This window comes from Perissodus microlepis, chromosome 19, assembly GCF_051167445.1.
Source record: "Perissodus microlepis isolate ML-2025 ecotype Zambia chromosome 19, ASM5116744v1, whole genome shotgun sequence".
NCBI classification, from domain to species: Eukaryota; Metazoa; Chordata; class Actinopteri; order Cichliformes; family Cichlidae; genus Perissodus; species Perissodus microlepis.
In genome coordinates this window covers 21,105,383-21,119,187 of record NC_140479.1, presented here as the reverse complement: position 1 = coordinate 21,119,187, position 13,805 = coordinate 21,105,383, and the positions used below count along the sequence as shown (strand labels likewise).

General features: G+C 43.1%; 1 protein-coding gene across 5 annotated transcripts in view; it reads left to right on the top strand.

Moving 5' to 3' along the window:
• Positions 1-12,839, top strand: part of meis2a (Meis homeobox 2a) — a 78,427-nt gene extending 65,588 nt beyond the window's left edge. For 3 of the 5 annotated variants that reach the window (XM_084915467.1, XM_084915468.1, XM_084915466.1), the window contains exons 11-14: positions 5,388-5,446; positions 7,183-7,293; positions 7,737-7,834; positions 10,970-11,083. In XM_084915467.1, coding sequence (XP_084771593.1) covers positions 5,388-5,446; positions 7,183-7,293; positions 7,737-7,795 — 229 coding nt within the window. In that variant the 3' untranslated portion in view covers positions 7,796-7,834; positions 10,970-11,083. Of the gene's footprint in view, positions 1-5,387; positions 5,447-7,182; positions 7,294-7,736; positions 7,835-10,969 lie in introns of all 5 variants that reach the window. The other 2 variants (XM_084915469.1, XM_084915470.1) reach the window with 2 other exon arrangements.
• Positions 12,840-13,805: the final 966 nt, after the last annotated feature.

Sequence of the window (13,805 nt, the reverse complement as noted above, 5' to 3'; positions counted from 1 at the left end):
CTCCTCGTTAAATCTTGTCAGTTTGCAACACAAATATATAATTCTTTGTCTGATTTTCCACTGGAGTCTTAATGACTCGTACTCAGCGGGTTTCAGAGAGAAATGACTTCTGCCGCTAGACTGACAGAGCAATGCAAATGTTAGTCATATAGGACTGAGGGGGGGATACCACAAATGGGCAATGAGTGGAGTAATAAAAAGGGAAAGAAAAACAGGTCAGTGAAAGTCCATGGAGGAGAGGTGAAACAGTCCCCCCTTCAGAGGCAGACAAAAGAGTGTGTGTGGGGGGGTGAGGTGGCGTGGGAGGTGGGAATATGGAGGCACAGTGGATGTGAGTAAAAGAGCGAGAGAGAGGGGAAGAGATAGACAGAGGTAAAACTATGTAAACACAGTGGCTGCCCTAAACGCGGGCCCTCACCGACGTTTCTAAAAAAATGATCCTGTCTTGCTCTGCTTCACATCTGCACTAAATCAAACACAGGGGTGAGGTAATGTTCGCCCGGCACATGTCTCTCGACTCCTGTTTTAACTTAAAGAAGCGAAGAAGGTATAGAAAAGGGAAACTCTGTCGCTGATGAGCTTGAGAAAGCTTCCCCATTCCTACCTCCTTGTCACTTATCTCTATCCTAGAGGAGTGAAAAGCTCCTTTGTGATAGTTTATGATAAATCCACAGATACTGTAGGTTCAGTCTGGTGGCAAGCCATGTATAAACTGTTACAGGGGCCTGCCTGGACCATGTGAGATGTGAGCTGATTAAATCACCATTGTTGACACTACAGTGGATCAGTGCTAGAAGTTCAGTAGCCTTGGACTACCCTGTGTCTGACTGGACCATAATTAGTGTTTGCTTATACTAAACACACTCTCTTCATGGGGTTAATTTGCATGCACTTCCTGGTCAAAGGACATCCAGTTTCCACTCCTGTCTCTCTGCCTTTCTTTTTGGTGGAAGAGCATCAAACTAAAGCCTTCCTCCTTTGATTCTAGTGAGTTGTGACTCAATCGCTGGGGGTTTGGAATCTTTATTTCTGTCTGAAGCGGAAGTATGGAAGCAATGAGCTTTAATAGGAACCAGAGGACAGTCATGTTTGCAAGCAGTGATCATGGATTGAGTTCAGTATGTTCTTGCACAGATTGTGTTGCATCTAATCTTCCTACAAAGCCAGACGAATAGGGGCCCAGGAATCGGAAACTTGCCCCCCTCTCATCTTGGTATATGAGCTTCCAAAATGGGCATGTGTAGGTCAGCCATGAAGGCAATAAACTGTCAACGATTTTTGTGACACTGTTTAAATGCTTTGCACACTGTACAGCGCTATGTTTGGAGTAGTCCTGTGCTTAGTTTTTGGATAAGGCACATTCAGTTTTCTGCATTTCATTCTCGTGTCTCACTCTGTCTTGTTTTTTCTTTCTTTCGTTCTTTCATTACAAACTCGTCAAACGAGTGCCCCCACTCCTGATTGGCTAGGTTTCCTGTGATCTCCACCGCAATTGGCTAACTAAGCGTTGAGACTCTCTGTTTCGCCTCTCTGTTTCGCCTCTCTGTTTCGCCTCTCTCTGTCTCGTCTCCCTCCCTCTCGCTCTCCGTCTCTTGGCTGTGCTCCAGGGTAGGGTGGTTTGGCATGACAATTTCTCAGCGAAGGAATGCTGACAACAGGAGCGAGTTACCAGGTGTGGCTGCAAGTCAGTTAACTAGAAACAAGGCCTTTCTGACAGACTGAGATGAGGAAGTAAGAAAAAAATTTAAGACAACACTGAGTGAGACAGACTGGTTTGCTGTGATTACATCTGCAAACCTCCAGTAACCTTTGATACTATTATGCTTGTGATGCAGTTGGCTTGCTGCATTAAAGGGGAGCGTTGTAAAATTGAAGGACTCTACTTGAAAAATAAAGTCTCGTGGCATGCTTTAGGATTATGTAAGTTCACTAGTACATCTATATCTCTTCTTCTGTGCCTGACCAGATCTTAATCTCAGTCCCCCCACACTCACGTAACTACAGGCTATAGCAAAACACAGCATGCTAGCCTGTCTCCATCATTCATATCTGCCCACTATGTTCAACTCCTAACAGCCATAGTAAGTTTAGCTTCTTATATCATCAGGAAGATGGGTACCAGGTCTTCCTGTGGAGATGCATTATTGTATCTGCACACAAGCTTGTGCTTTTCAAGTGCGTCTTTCACGCCATCTCAGTGAATAAAAGTGCTTCTGTGAGCCAGCTGGCAGTAGTATGTGAAGAATGTGCTGACATGCATTATATACACATATTGACTGACATGTGCATACATATTAACATGCAAGCTCTAAAGTGTACTTAGCACTGTGAGTGCAGTTTTTGAAACGCAGCTTGAAAATGTGTTTAAGGCCTATTGGCTGGACAAAACCAGTTGCTAATATTAAACAGCAGTGGGCCGCAGCCCCCAACAGCCCACTTTTTCCTGGGGTATTGTACACATTCTGAGCTGTATCCCAATGAATGACCTCCACACGACCCCCTAACCTTGCCTTTAATTATTTGTTTGAAGACAGCACGGAGTTCCCATGCTGAGAGGTACTCTGTGTACTATGTGTGAATGTGTGCATGTGTGCGTGTCGGTGTTTCTGTGCTCTAACACTGAGCAGAGGCAGGCCATAATAAGCTAGACCACCAGATGTAGATAATAAAAAATGGGCTTTGGGTTGGAGGTTTTTTAGCTAGTGTCCCCTGTGAGCCTCCTGTGTTCTGGTTAGCCTATGGACACACTGGCAGTGGTTGTGGTTATGTCCATGGTGTTGATGTGTAGATTTACAGCACACACACACACACACACACACACACACGTTTTAGCAAGTGGCTTAGGAATTCTAAATCCCTGTGGTCAACCTCTGTATCTCTCTCAGGACTTTGGGTCCTCTGATCCATCCATCTGACTGTCCATCTGAGTTGACTGGCCCTCATCTCTGGAGGATTCCTGGTTGTGTTGTTCTAAGCACACTCCATTAGCAGCTCACGGGTGGAGGGAAAACAGTGTTATCTGGCCCAGCTCTGATAATCTCAATTGACTTTACTCAGACTGATAAAAGGTGCTCTAAGGCCACAAGAGGCACCCCCACTCCCCACCCCACCCCCCAACTCTTTTCGGTGTACATCGTCGCCTGCTGGTTACTGTGGCAACTTGTTTAGCGTGCAAAAATAGTCTTTGTGAATCTTTATCGTGACAGTTAGCCAACAGGGAACACTGACAAGAAGCAGGTCCATGTGGGAAAATATCTGAAAATCCACATTTTTCCATACCCCAAGAGCTGTTTGGATACTAAAAATTAGTAAACACTGGCAGCTAAATGCTTCCCAGCATGCTTACATTTATATATTTTCTGTAAGAAGATGGAAAAACACAAATATAAACAACTATTTTTCCATCTGAAAATGACACTTTGATCCTACTGAGTACTCTCCAGTGCACAGAGTATTTCCTCTGCAGTCACTAGAAACCGTATGGTTGAATTTAGCACCTGGGAAGAACATTCTTAATATTATGTGTTTATGGCTGTGACCCAGAATACGTTAGGTAAGAATGCACATGGTTGTGATTTTGAGCCTGTTGGTGCATCCACAAAGGGAGAAAGCAGGACATATATTTTGGCAAGCCTTACACTCTGTACCTAAAGAGGGGAGTGTGATACCAGGAATGTCTTACTGTTTACTTGCTCAGCTGGTTTCGATGCTGGAACCGTCTTTCTCCCTGAAGCACCTCGGGCATTTCTTAGAGCATAGCTATCACGCAATGTTTTGTCCCCTTTGTTCAAAAATACTTCAGAGTTAATAAAAGTTCATTTTTATTCCTCCCTTAAATTGCAAATCATGCGTTACAATCGTATAATTTCCAATACAGCTCTCTCCTTCACTCCATTCCACTCCACCTCTCATCTTCCTCTTTCATTCTCCCTTATTCTCATGTGGGTTTGTTTCATCTTTTTTCTCTCAGGGACCTGCAGTACCCCATGCGTACCTGCACTCTGGATGCCCCCTGGCAAATGAGCACCGCGTCTTTCTTTTCCCAACTGTGCATTTTGTACATTTAACCATGTCACTTTGAGCCGGGCAGATTACAGGCGTTTAAGTTCATTGGAGAAGGTAAGGGCAGGTATCAGGGCTTCATGGGGGATTAGGAACCCAAATTGGTTCCAGCTCTCCCTTCCTTCTAATGACCAGTTCTTTAGCCGTATTGATGGTGCCTTGGCCCGTATGTTAGGAGAGGGCAGTAAAGCCTTTTTTTTTTCTTCCCTCCACTGTGTTTTTTGGAACTAGCAAAAGACTCCATGCTGGACAGCTCCAACGTGATTTGAAACCCCACTTTAATATCAACCACATGGGGGTACCCCTAGAGCTAGGTCCATGCTATGTTTTCAGGTTTATTAAAGTGAATGAGAGAAAGTCGGAATGGAAAGAGGTGGCAACAGAGGTAAAAAGAAAGATATAAAGGTGGAGAACTTCCTTGGCCTTAGTGGGCAGATTGTGTTTGACACAACCCAAGGCATCCCATTCCAAGTTAAAAAGGTTGCCCCTGGCTGGCAGTCACCTCCAGATGACCTCCGGCTCTACACTGGAAAAGCCACAGGAGCAAGACTGGCTGGGGAGGCTTTGTGGAGGTGCACTTACTCGCTGCTGTGGTGGTGATAAAACTTCAGACAGCCTAATTGATGGGCTCACTGACATAACAATACCTTGTGAAAGCACGGCGTGGCCCATGCCTGGTCCTCATTTCTGGACAGCTGGAAGGGGAGCAGAACCCCCTACAATGCAGCCAGAGTTGGGGGTCCCACAGAGGGGGAGGGAAGAGATGGGGGTGCAATGAAAGGAACCATTTATGTCCTGCATTTTGAACTTAAAGTTCATTTTGAAATTCAAGTATCCCCACAAAAAATAACATTTTGGTGCAATAACTGTAGAAGATGCAGTAGATTACATATAGAGTCGGTCAGCGTTGGGTAGAACTATAGCAGTAGTGACAGAAAAAAGAAAGAGAGACGGAGAGAGGAATGGATGTGCCATGTTGAGGGTTCTTCTGTGCCCAAGTTGCACTTAATACTTGAGGAATGTCTCCCTGGTGCCCATAGCAACCAAACGTAATCAAAAGCTTTATTAAAAGAGGGGGGAATAGATCATAAGGAACATTAAAAGTATCCCTCACTGGGTTCCCAAGTCAGCAGACAATTGCCCTTTTGTTTGTTGCTGTTGTGTCGTGAGCGCCTCTCTCAAGGACTCTGTGGCTAATGTTGCCATTAAGTCATGCAAAACTGTTTTGTCTTTGTGGAGGCTCGTGATGAATCTTTCTGTGTGTGAATGCGGCGTGATTTAACGTTTGCTTTTCTCTTCTCTGTGTTTATTTTTTCCTCTGCCAGGTTTATCAATGCCAGGAGAAGAATAGTACAACCCATGATCGACCAGTCAAATCGAGCAGGTAAAAAAAAAAAAGGAAAAAAAAAGGAAAAGACAAACAAAAATTTAAAAATGGAAAAAACCCAAACAGACAATCCAGCTAATCTACAGTAGAGTACGGCTTCTTTTCCCTGCATGAAGACACCCTTTCCAAATCCTTTACTGGCAAGCACATTATGCCTGGAGCCCAGATTTTTAGAGGGGTGCCCTACACCTACTCCCTCCTCTTCCTCTTCCATCGTTCATTCCCTTTTCCATTTTCTCAATGAGATGTGTTCAGCAGTGGTGCAGGCTGTTTGCTGATTGACTCTAATTGGAGATTTCCCAGTCTAAGTGGCAAGAGAGGTATATTAGCAGTCTCTCTGTGAATTACTAATTGGACACAAGAGGAGTGCCAAAAACGCTAGCAGCAATTTATGAGTTATCTCCCTTTTTTTTTTAGGCTATTTTGTTTTTCTTTCTTTTTTTCAGTTAAGGGTAGGGGGCTTTCCCCTGAATTTTTCTGCTGCATTTTTATTTCCTTCCCTCAAGAATCACTCTGCTAAATTTTGATCTTAAGTAGTCATTCACTGCATTGCAAATATCAAAACCTCTCTGTTTTTTTAATGGATTCCACCATTATGTCTTGATTTATCCCCCATGCACGAGAGATTTACATTGGTTTAAAAAAAAAGATGGAACACTTTATAATGGTAAATCATAACACACTGATTTTCCATGTCTAATGTGTTCAGATTTCCAAAAGCACAACCTAGTAGTAGCAAGTATGCCACTATGTGATCCTGCTGAATGTTTCAGTCACCCTAAGCTTCATTGACTTTGGCATTACCAAAAAAGAAAAAAAGAAAGAAGAAGAAAAAAACAACAAGTAATTTGTCCCAGGGAGGGAAAAGCTTTGTTGATTAGCAATCTCCTTGTTTTATGAAAATCCCTACACTCGGGGATGGAGATTGTTCAAACCGACACGAGCCATGATTAAAATGAGATGCACTTACAAATGTGGGCGCCTCTTTCTATACTTATTGCTCTTTTGTGTGGAGTATTTGACAGCCTACATCCAGTGTGTGCCAATCAGCAATCTCTACTAACACAGCATGACTAACATCTCCCTCTAATCTTTGAGAATTACAGATTATCCAAGATAATTCTGTTATAGTCCCAGAATGCAATGGTTTCTGCAGTCTCCAAAATGCATTAGTTCAATAAGCCTAATAATAAACAAAATAAGATCCAGCTGAGCAAAGATTGCTGCTCTGTCTTCTTTATTATTATAACAGCTAATCAGGTAATTCATCCATAATACATATTAAACGATCTGGCAGTTTTGGGATTATCTAAATTTGTATGTTATGTTCTTCTTAAGAAAAGAAACATATACATGTGCTATGGATTTAACAAAATATTTGAAAGCTGAGTCTGGATGAATTGCCTGCCATGGCATAAATTCTTCCCATCCTGTCAAACTGCATGCTTTCTTCTCTCGGTTAGAGAACAATGTGTCTCCCTTGAGCGTGGTTTTGAATGACACTGGCTGCGTGTACGCACAAGTGTTTGTGTGTGCGTGTGTGTGCTTGCATGCATAAGGACCCACTGTATGCATGTTTGCATGCCACGCGTCAGTCAGTGCTGTCCACAAACATGAGCACAATGTCTTACAGTATGTTTGGGCTGGAGCTGGGACAATTGCTGATTGTCTGGTGTGTTTTCTCTTCTTCTTCCCCCCTTCCTTTTTCATGTCCACGTTTTGACTACAATCAGGTTTTCTTCTTGATCCTTCAGTGAGCCAAGGAGCAGCGTACAGTCCGGAGGGCCAGCCAATGGGTAGCTTCGTGCTGGACGGTCAGCAACACATGGGGATCCGACCAGCTGGTAAGTCCATCCGCCTCCTTTCCTTCGTCCGTCTTCCCTCCACCATGCCTGCTTTACCACACGAGAGTTACCAAAGAGCTGAATGACACTGACCCCGCTGTCTGCAGCATGAAATGTAGTAACCTCAGCATGGAGAAGGTCTCCCAAGTCAGTCGCATAAACCTAACACTAAGTGTGCACCTCAACCACGATAACGCTTGTCTTTAAAAGTCCCCCCCGCCTGCCTTGCTTGTGCTTTTTCTAATCTCATAATCACAACAAATTGGTTTAAGGGATCCAGCAAGAAATGTAAACTCTTAAACCACTTCTTCACATCTTCCTCTTCCCTCATTTTCCATCTAAAGCTAACCAACCTCTTCCCTTCTACCAGTTGGTCGTCTCTAACCTCGCTGTGATTCAAACTCCTGCTGATGCTTTTTCTGGCATTTATCTCTTCTTTCTAGGGCCTATGAGTGGAATGGGGATGAATATGGGCATGGATGGGCAATGGCACTACATGTAACCTCCATCTTGTAACTCAAAAAGCAAAGAAAAGGGGGAAGTAAGTACTGGGCTCTTTTCCTTGTTTTTTTTCACACGTTGGGGCTGCTGGGTTTTATTTTTATGCTATTTTTTTTTACCCACAATTCCCTTTCACTTGACTAGCACAATGTCCTCTCACACTGGGCAGAATTTTACAGCAAGCTTGGGCCCCCTTCCTTCCCAGCAACAACTTAGGTAGCCAGAAAGATGCTTTAAACATAGAGGATGAATTGAAGACTTGAGAAAAAGGGGTAATCATCCTGGGACAGAGAGGACCCGACTTGTGGCGCCAGACAACATGAACAACAACAGAAAAAGGGGGGGGAAGAAACAACCTGGCATGGCATGCACAAATTTATTTATCACAACAGCGCCATCGCTCTCCCCATCTTGGACAGCCAATGCAAATGTTGGACATTTAGGGAAAAAATAACATCTCCTGGGGAAGGGCCTGACAGGGAGAAATTAAGCAGGCTCCAGTGAAGCGATAAAGAAGGAGAAGTGAAACTGTCCTCCGAGTGACATAAATCTGTCTGGGGAAGGATTGATGCCCAAATTATCTTATATGCAAAGACGGGAACACCGCAGTACATTACGGCCCCTGAGCAAGATATACGGGCCGCGGGTGACATGGCCGATCCTTCACTGGGGGTTTGGTTTGAGCTGTGTAAAGGGAGGAATGAGTGTGTGGGGGGGCTGTGTGTTTTGATTATTTTTTACTGGAGGGAGACGATTTGGGGAGCGGGAGGAGGCAGTGAGTGGCCTGACCTGAGACTCGCAGACAAGAGCAGGGAGACACTGAGATAAATTTATAAGGTAGAAGACACAGGAATGCACACTTTGTCCAAAAGGAGGGGGTCTTTTTCACACATACAGATATGGCCTCTACGAGTCACTGTTTTCCTGTCTCTGTCTCTCTTTCACACACATACACACACAATCCCTCTATAGCTAAATGGCGGCAGTCTGATTAAGCTGGCCATTCTGCCACAGTGCTGACATTTGAAAAATCAAGACATATAACATCCCAAAGGCGGCGGAGCAGATGAAATTTTATTTAACACCTAAACTCCCTTGCCCAATGAGGCACAATATAATAACACTTACCTTGATTAAAAGAACCCTTTATATGTAAATGGAGACTGGATTTTCCAAAGGGTCACAGCGGTAATTCTGCCGACAGAGATCATTTCACCCCTCCACTCCTTGCATTCTCTCTCTCTTCCTCTGCTTCTCGCTGCCTCTCGCACGTTTTATCTCATCCCCTCCTGTCTTTGCTAATGGCAGGAGGGGAAAAAAAAGAGAGAGAGAAGGGAAAATCAGGAAGCAATGTTCCCTAAAACAGCCACACAGAGACAACATTTGCTCAGGTTGGCTAATTCTTAATATAGGGCTATATAATTTTGAGACTATTTAATTACGTAACATACTTTATGCTTCATGACCAATTACATTAATAGCTTAATACAGAGCAATATTATCCTCTCTTGATTTGATTACACAGTCACACAATATGGTATATTTGGTACTTAATTATGGCCAGCCATTGAGCAGGACTACTGTGCCATAACAGAAGTGCGCAGCCAGCTAGGGAGGCAGGCATGCAGAGATGGCAAGGGAGAGAGGCCCAGTCTGTCCTCAGTCATTGTTTTCAGATTTTACCACTCTTGTTAATAAAAGAAGGGGTGGGGGGGTCTAGGATCTACTTAATGGAATGACTGGAGCTTACAAGACTAGAGATTACCAGCTTACAGTGTCAAAAACATCTGCTGGGCCTTTTAACAGGAGCTGTCCTGGATTATATGGAGGTGAGGGCACCCATCATACCCTACTAACACCCTGAATGATTTATTTATTTTATGACCTGAGTAGTGAGGTTTTAAGAGACCTGTTCTGACAAACACTTGCATTTCAAATGAACTGACATGGAAAGGGAGCATTAGAGAATGGCATAGCTTTCAACCAGTGGACTGGCCATTAATCTTGGCCTTTGCTGTCCCTCTCTCCTTTCTGTCCTCCTCCTCTTCCCCTCACCGGGGTCCTCCAGTGTAATTTCTTAATTGCAGTGTTCTAAGGTGGAGGAATGCAGAGAGTGAGCATGCCTAGTGACCTTGCAGCGACCTCTCCCCTCCTATTACAGCTTCTAATCCCCCAGGGGTTCACATTACAAAGCAGGCCAGCCCAGACCCAATCCCAGACCCAGGCCCCCTGGCTCCAGCGGGACCTCCTGCTCACTCGTTTCTCCCCAAGGTCCAGGCCTCTGGACCAGCCTTGTTCCCATACTCCAGTCCCAGGCCCCAGGAACAACACCCCCACATTTGACTTTTTTTTTCTTGCTGATTACAACAAACAGCAATGCGAAAAGCCAAACAGTGGCACTGCTGAGCCAGCCCTGTGTCCTGGGTCGTGTCACAGTATGAGAGATGCAGCATGCTGAGGTCTCTACACATATGAAGTGGAGTCCACCTTAAGAGATATCAGCATAAGCCACCGCCTTTCCCTTTGCTCTCTCTTTCCCCTTCTTTTTGTCTTTGTTACACTGTCTTGCCGCTGTTTGATGAACAACTGGTACTTTTTTTTTGCTTGAAATGCTCTTATTCAGAGGCGGAAACAAGCCTTTAATGTTCTCTATATTGGTGATGCAACTAACCGAGACCTAAATTATTTAACGATGTCTTTAAGAGATTCTAAATCAAATATGTGCACAAAGGCACATCCCCACGAGAGAATGCCTGTTCAGTTAGTCACTAAATTCAGCTGGGGAATTGACTCTTCCACTTGTAAAAGTATTAGCACTTCTCCACATCAATACGCCTGCTTGGTTTTCCTCACATCCTCCAGGACTACAGTGTCTGTGGATGACTGAGGATCATTTTCCAACCTGAGACCTGACCACAACGCTATTGGGCATTGTAAACCACTCACCATCGCCTAAAATAGTCTGCTGCAATAATGTCTCTCTTTACTTGTAGGAGCTAAAAGCGCTGCAGTCACAGGCGCAGTGTCATAAAATCTGTTAAGCTCTTTGTTGGAGACGTTGAGTTTAAATTGAATTAAGGTCTGTTAATGGAGAGGGAGCGTGTCAAAGCTGCGGCGAGAAAACAGTTTTAGTGACTGTGTAAATACGTTCTCGTCTTTCTGCCTTTCTTCTCAGGTTTGTCAGGCATGCCAGGGGAGTACGTACCTCAGAGTGGTCCTATGGGCATGAGCATGACCCCACCCACTTACACCAACCATCATCAGCTGACCTCTCACCCTTCCCAGCTCCGACACGGGCCCCCTTTCCATGCATACCTACCCGATCATCCCCACGTCCACCACACTCATCACGCCATGCTGATGCACGGAGGACCCTCGTCGCACCCAGGAATGACCATGTCTGCACAGAGACCCCCTTTGCTTTCTCCCGTTGACCCCAGTACTGGAGGACAAGGCCTGGACATCCATGCCCAATAGCATAAGGGAACTTTGCTACGACATCACGACAACAGCAGCTACTACAAGAAACCAATAAGAATAAAAAACAAACAAAGAGCAACCAACAATAAATCCTATTTTGAGACTATTTTTAAGAATAAGAAGCAAACCCTTTTGACCAGAATTTGACACGAACGAAACAGAATTCCAGATGAGCTGTGATAATTCTTTTCTTTTTTTTTCTAACTTGTCAATTTTGTTACTTTCATCCAAACGGAGGACCAAGCTGACAAGAACACTTTGTAAAGTCTTGGGCTTTTGGTAAAGATCAACAGAGGATGTTTTGACATACGCGTGCAAAGAACGGACAGACGCACCCGCTCGAAAAAAAAAGCAAAACACACACACACACACTTTTCTCACACTCACGCACCGTCATAAACACGTTCAGTACACATTCACGTGACGCTCTCAAACGCTTCTATAAGATCACTCTGGAAGATTTAAAAAAGAGAAGAAAAAAAAAGAAACAACAGAAAGACTCCAAGAGTTATAACTACTGTAGTATAAAAGTATAGATAAATAAGTTAAAACTTGTGCATTTTTTTTTTGTTGATCACATGGTTTCTGTTTCCTGAGCTAGTTTTAGAATTAAAGGTTAACCTTTTCTCTCTCACACTGTGTGTGCTCCTTCCTGGAGGAGAAACTGTCTCGCAGCACAGCACTATTAAAGAAAAAAAAAAATAAGAAGATGGAACATCTCAAAAAGGCTTCAAACCACAGAGGGCAATCAGGTCCTGTCCCCCATAAGAACAGGGCATGATGGGAAAAGGCTGCTAAATGACACCGGATCTCTCCAGAAGATTCAGTTTGAACATTTGTCATGCCCCTCTCTCTCTTTTTCTTGTTTTTGGTTCATGAATGAATGTTGCCCTGTAGGTTTTAAAGAAAAAAAGTTCGTTGTTTGAATTGCCCAAGCACTGGATTGTGTTGGTTTTATACATTTTTATTTTAATATTATTTTATTTTTTTTGTACCCTGGACTCTCATTGATGAAGAGCATTTTGAAGGAAGCTTAATAGTGGAAAAGCAACATCCTGCAGCGCTTCTTTATCTGTGGATCAACATTCTTGCCATAAGGACAATGCTGACACAAATGTTGATTCTGTGGCACTGGAGAAGCATTTGATGGTTGATGCACCAAAAAACCTGAAACACACACACACACGCATACACACACACAAAAAAAAGAAAAGAAAAGAAAAAAAACTTAAATTATGAACTCAATGCTTTTGGGAGAAAAAAAGCTGAGAGAATATTGTAACAAACTTCGTACAGAGTTCAGTCTATTAATTGTTTCATGTTAGATATTCTATGTGTTTACCTCAATTGAAAAAGAATGTTTTTGCTAGTTTCAGATCTGCTGTGGCATTGATATTGTATGTCCATGAATTCCTTCCTTTTTCAGCACGTGTTCCTCACTAGATGATAAGATGCCGTCTCCCTTAAGCTTTGTCAAAAATACATTAAATACTTGTATGAGGACTGTGACGTAATGTTTAAAAGGTGTTCAGTCACAAATGCTGTAATAAATATTTCATTTTTGATTTTTGTTAGATTTTTGTGTGATTAACTGTGTTGCATACAAGTCTTAATTCACGTACCCATTTTAACAGAACACAATTAATTGGTTTATTATTATTATAACTCAGAAACCCTTTTTTTTGTATATATATTGTTGCCTGTTGAATTTATTTTTGCAAATGGTCATAAAAATACACCATTTCAAACTTTCTTCCAGCACTCTGTTTGCAATAGCTTGTTTTAACCAGACTGCCCGTTTGAGTGCCCTCTTAAACTGACAATAACAAATTGTGGTTGAAATACATCTTGCCATGGACATTTATTTAGGCACACAAATATGCCCTCCGCATAATAAATTACTGACAAATGCAAATAAAGTGTGCAAATTGCAGAGCAAATTCAACACCAGCCCATCTCAGACTTAGAAGGCTATTAGCAGTGAAGTAGAGGTGCATTTAAAAGAAAGAAAGAAAAAAGGCTGACAGTGGCCTGGACTTATTGATAAGCATAAACAAAACGTTTTAAGGGGCATGTATTTTTATTTGATGTATTTATTTATTTTTCTAAAGATATCCAACATGAGGAAAGTGACTATGAATTGAGTGGAAGTGCATTAGTTTAAATATATATTTAAAAAAACAGCAAAAATAGAAATAATAAAAAAGCCAGGGTTTTCCCAGTACTCTCCAAAAAAGAAAAAAAAGTCCACATAGATTCACCTTTTAAAGTCTTCCTACCTGTTCTAACAGAGCAATGATTTGTTCCCACAATAATTGCCTCTTCGGTCAGAACCATGGCGGCCCTCTGTATGTGCTTTGTGCTAATTTCTGCCGTTTTGCAGCGCCGCCTGTCGGTCTAATCGGGCAATGTCGTCCAGGAGTACAGAGATGGGCTTTGAGGGCTATCTCTTCTCTCTTGTCTCTATCCCTGCGCCGGTGTTCGCCCGCGGCCACCCAAGTCATAGCCTTAAACCAGAAATGACAACATAA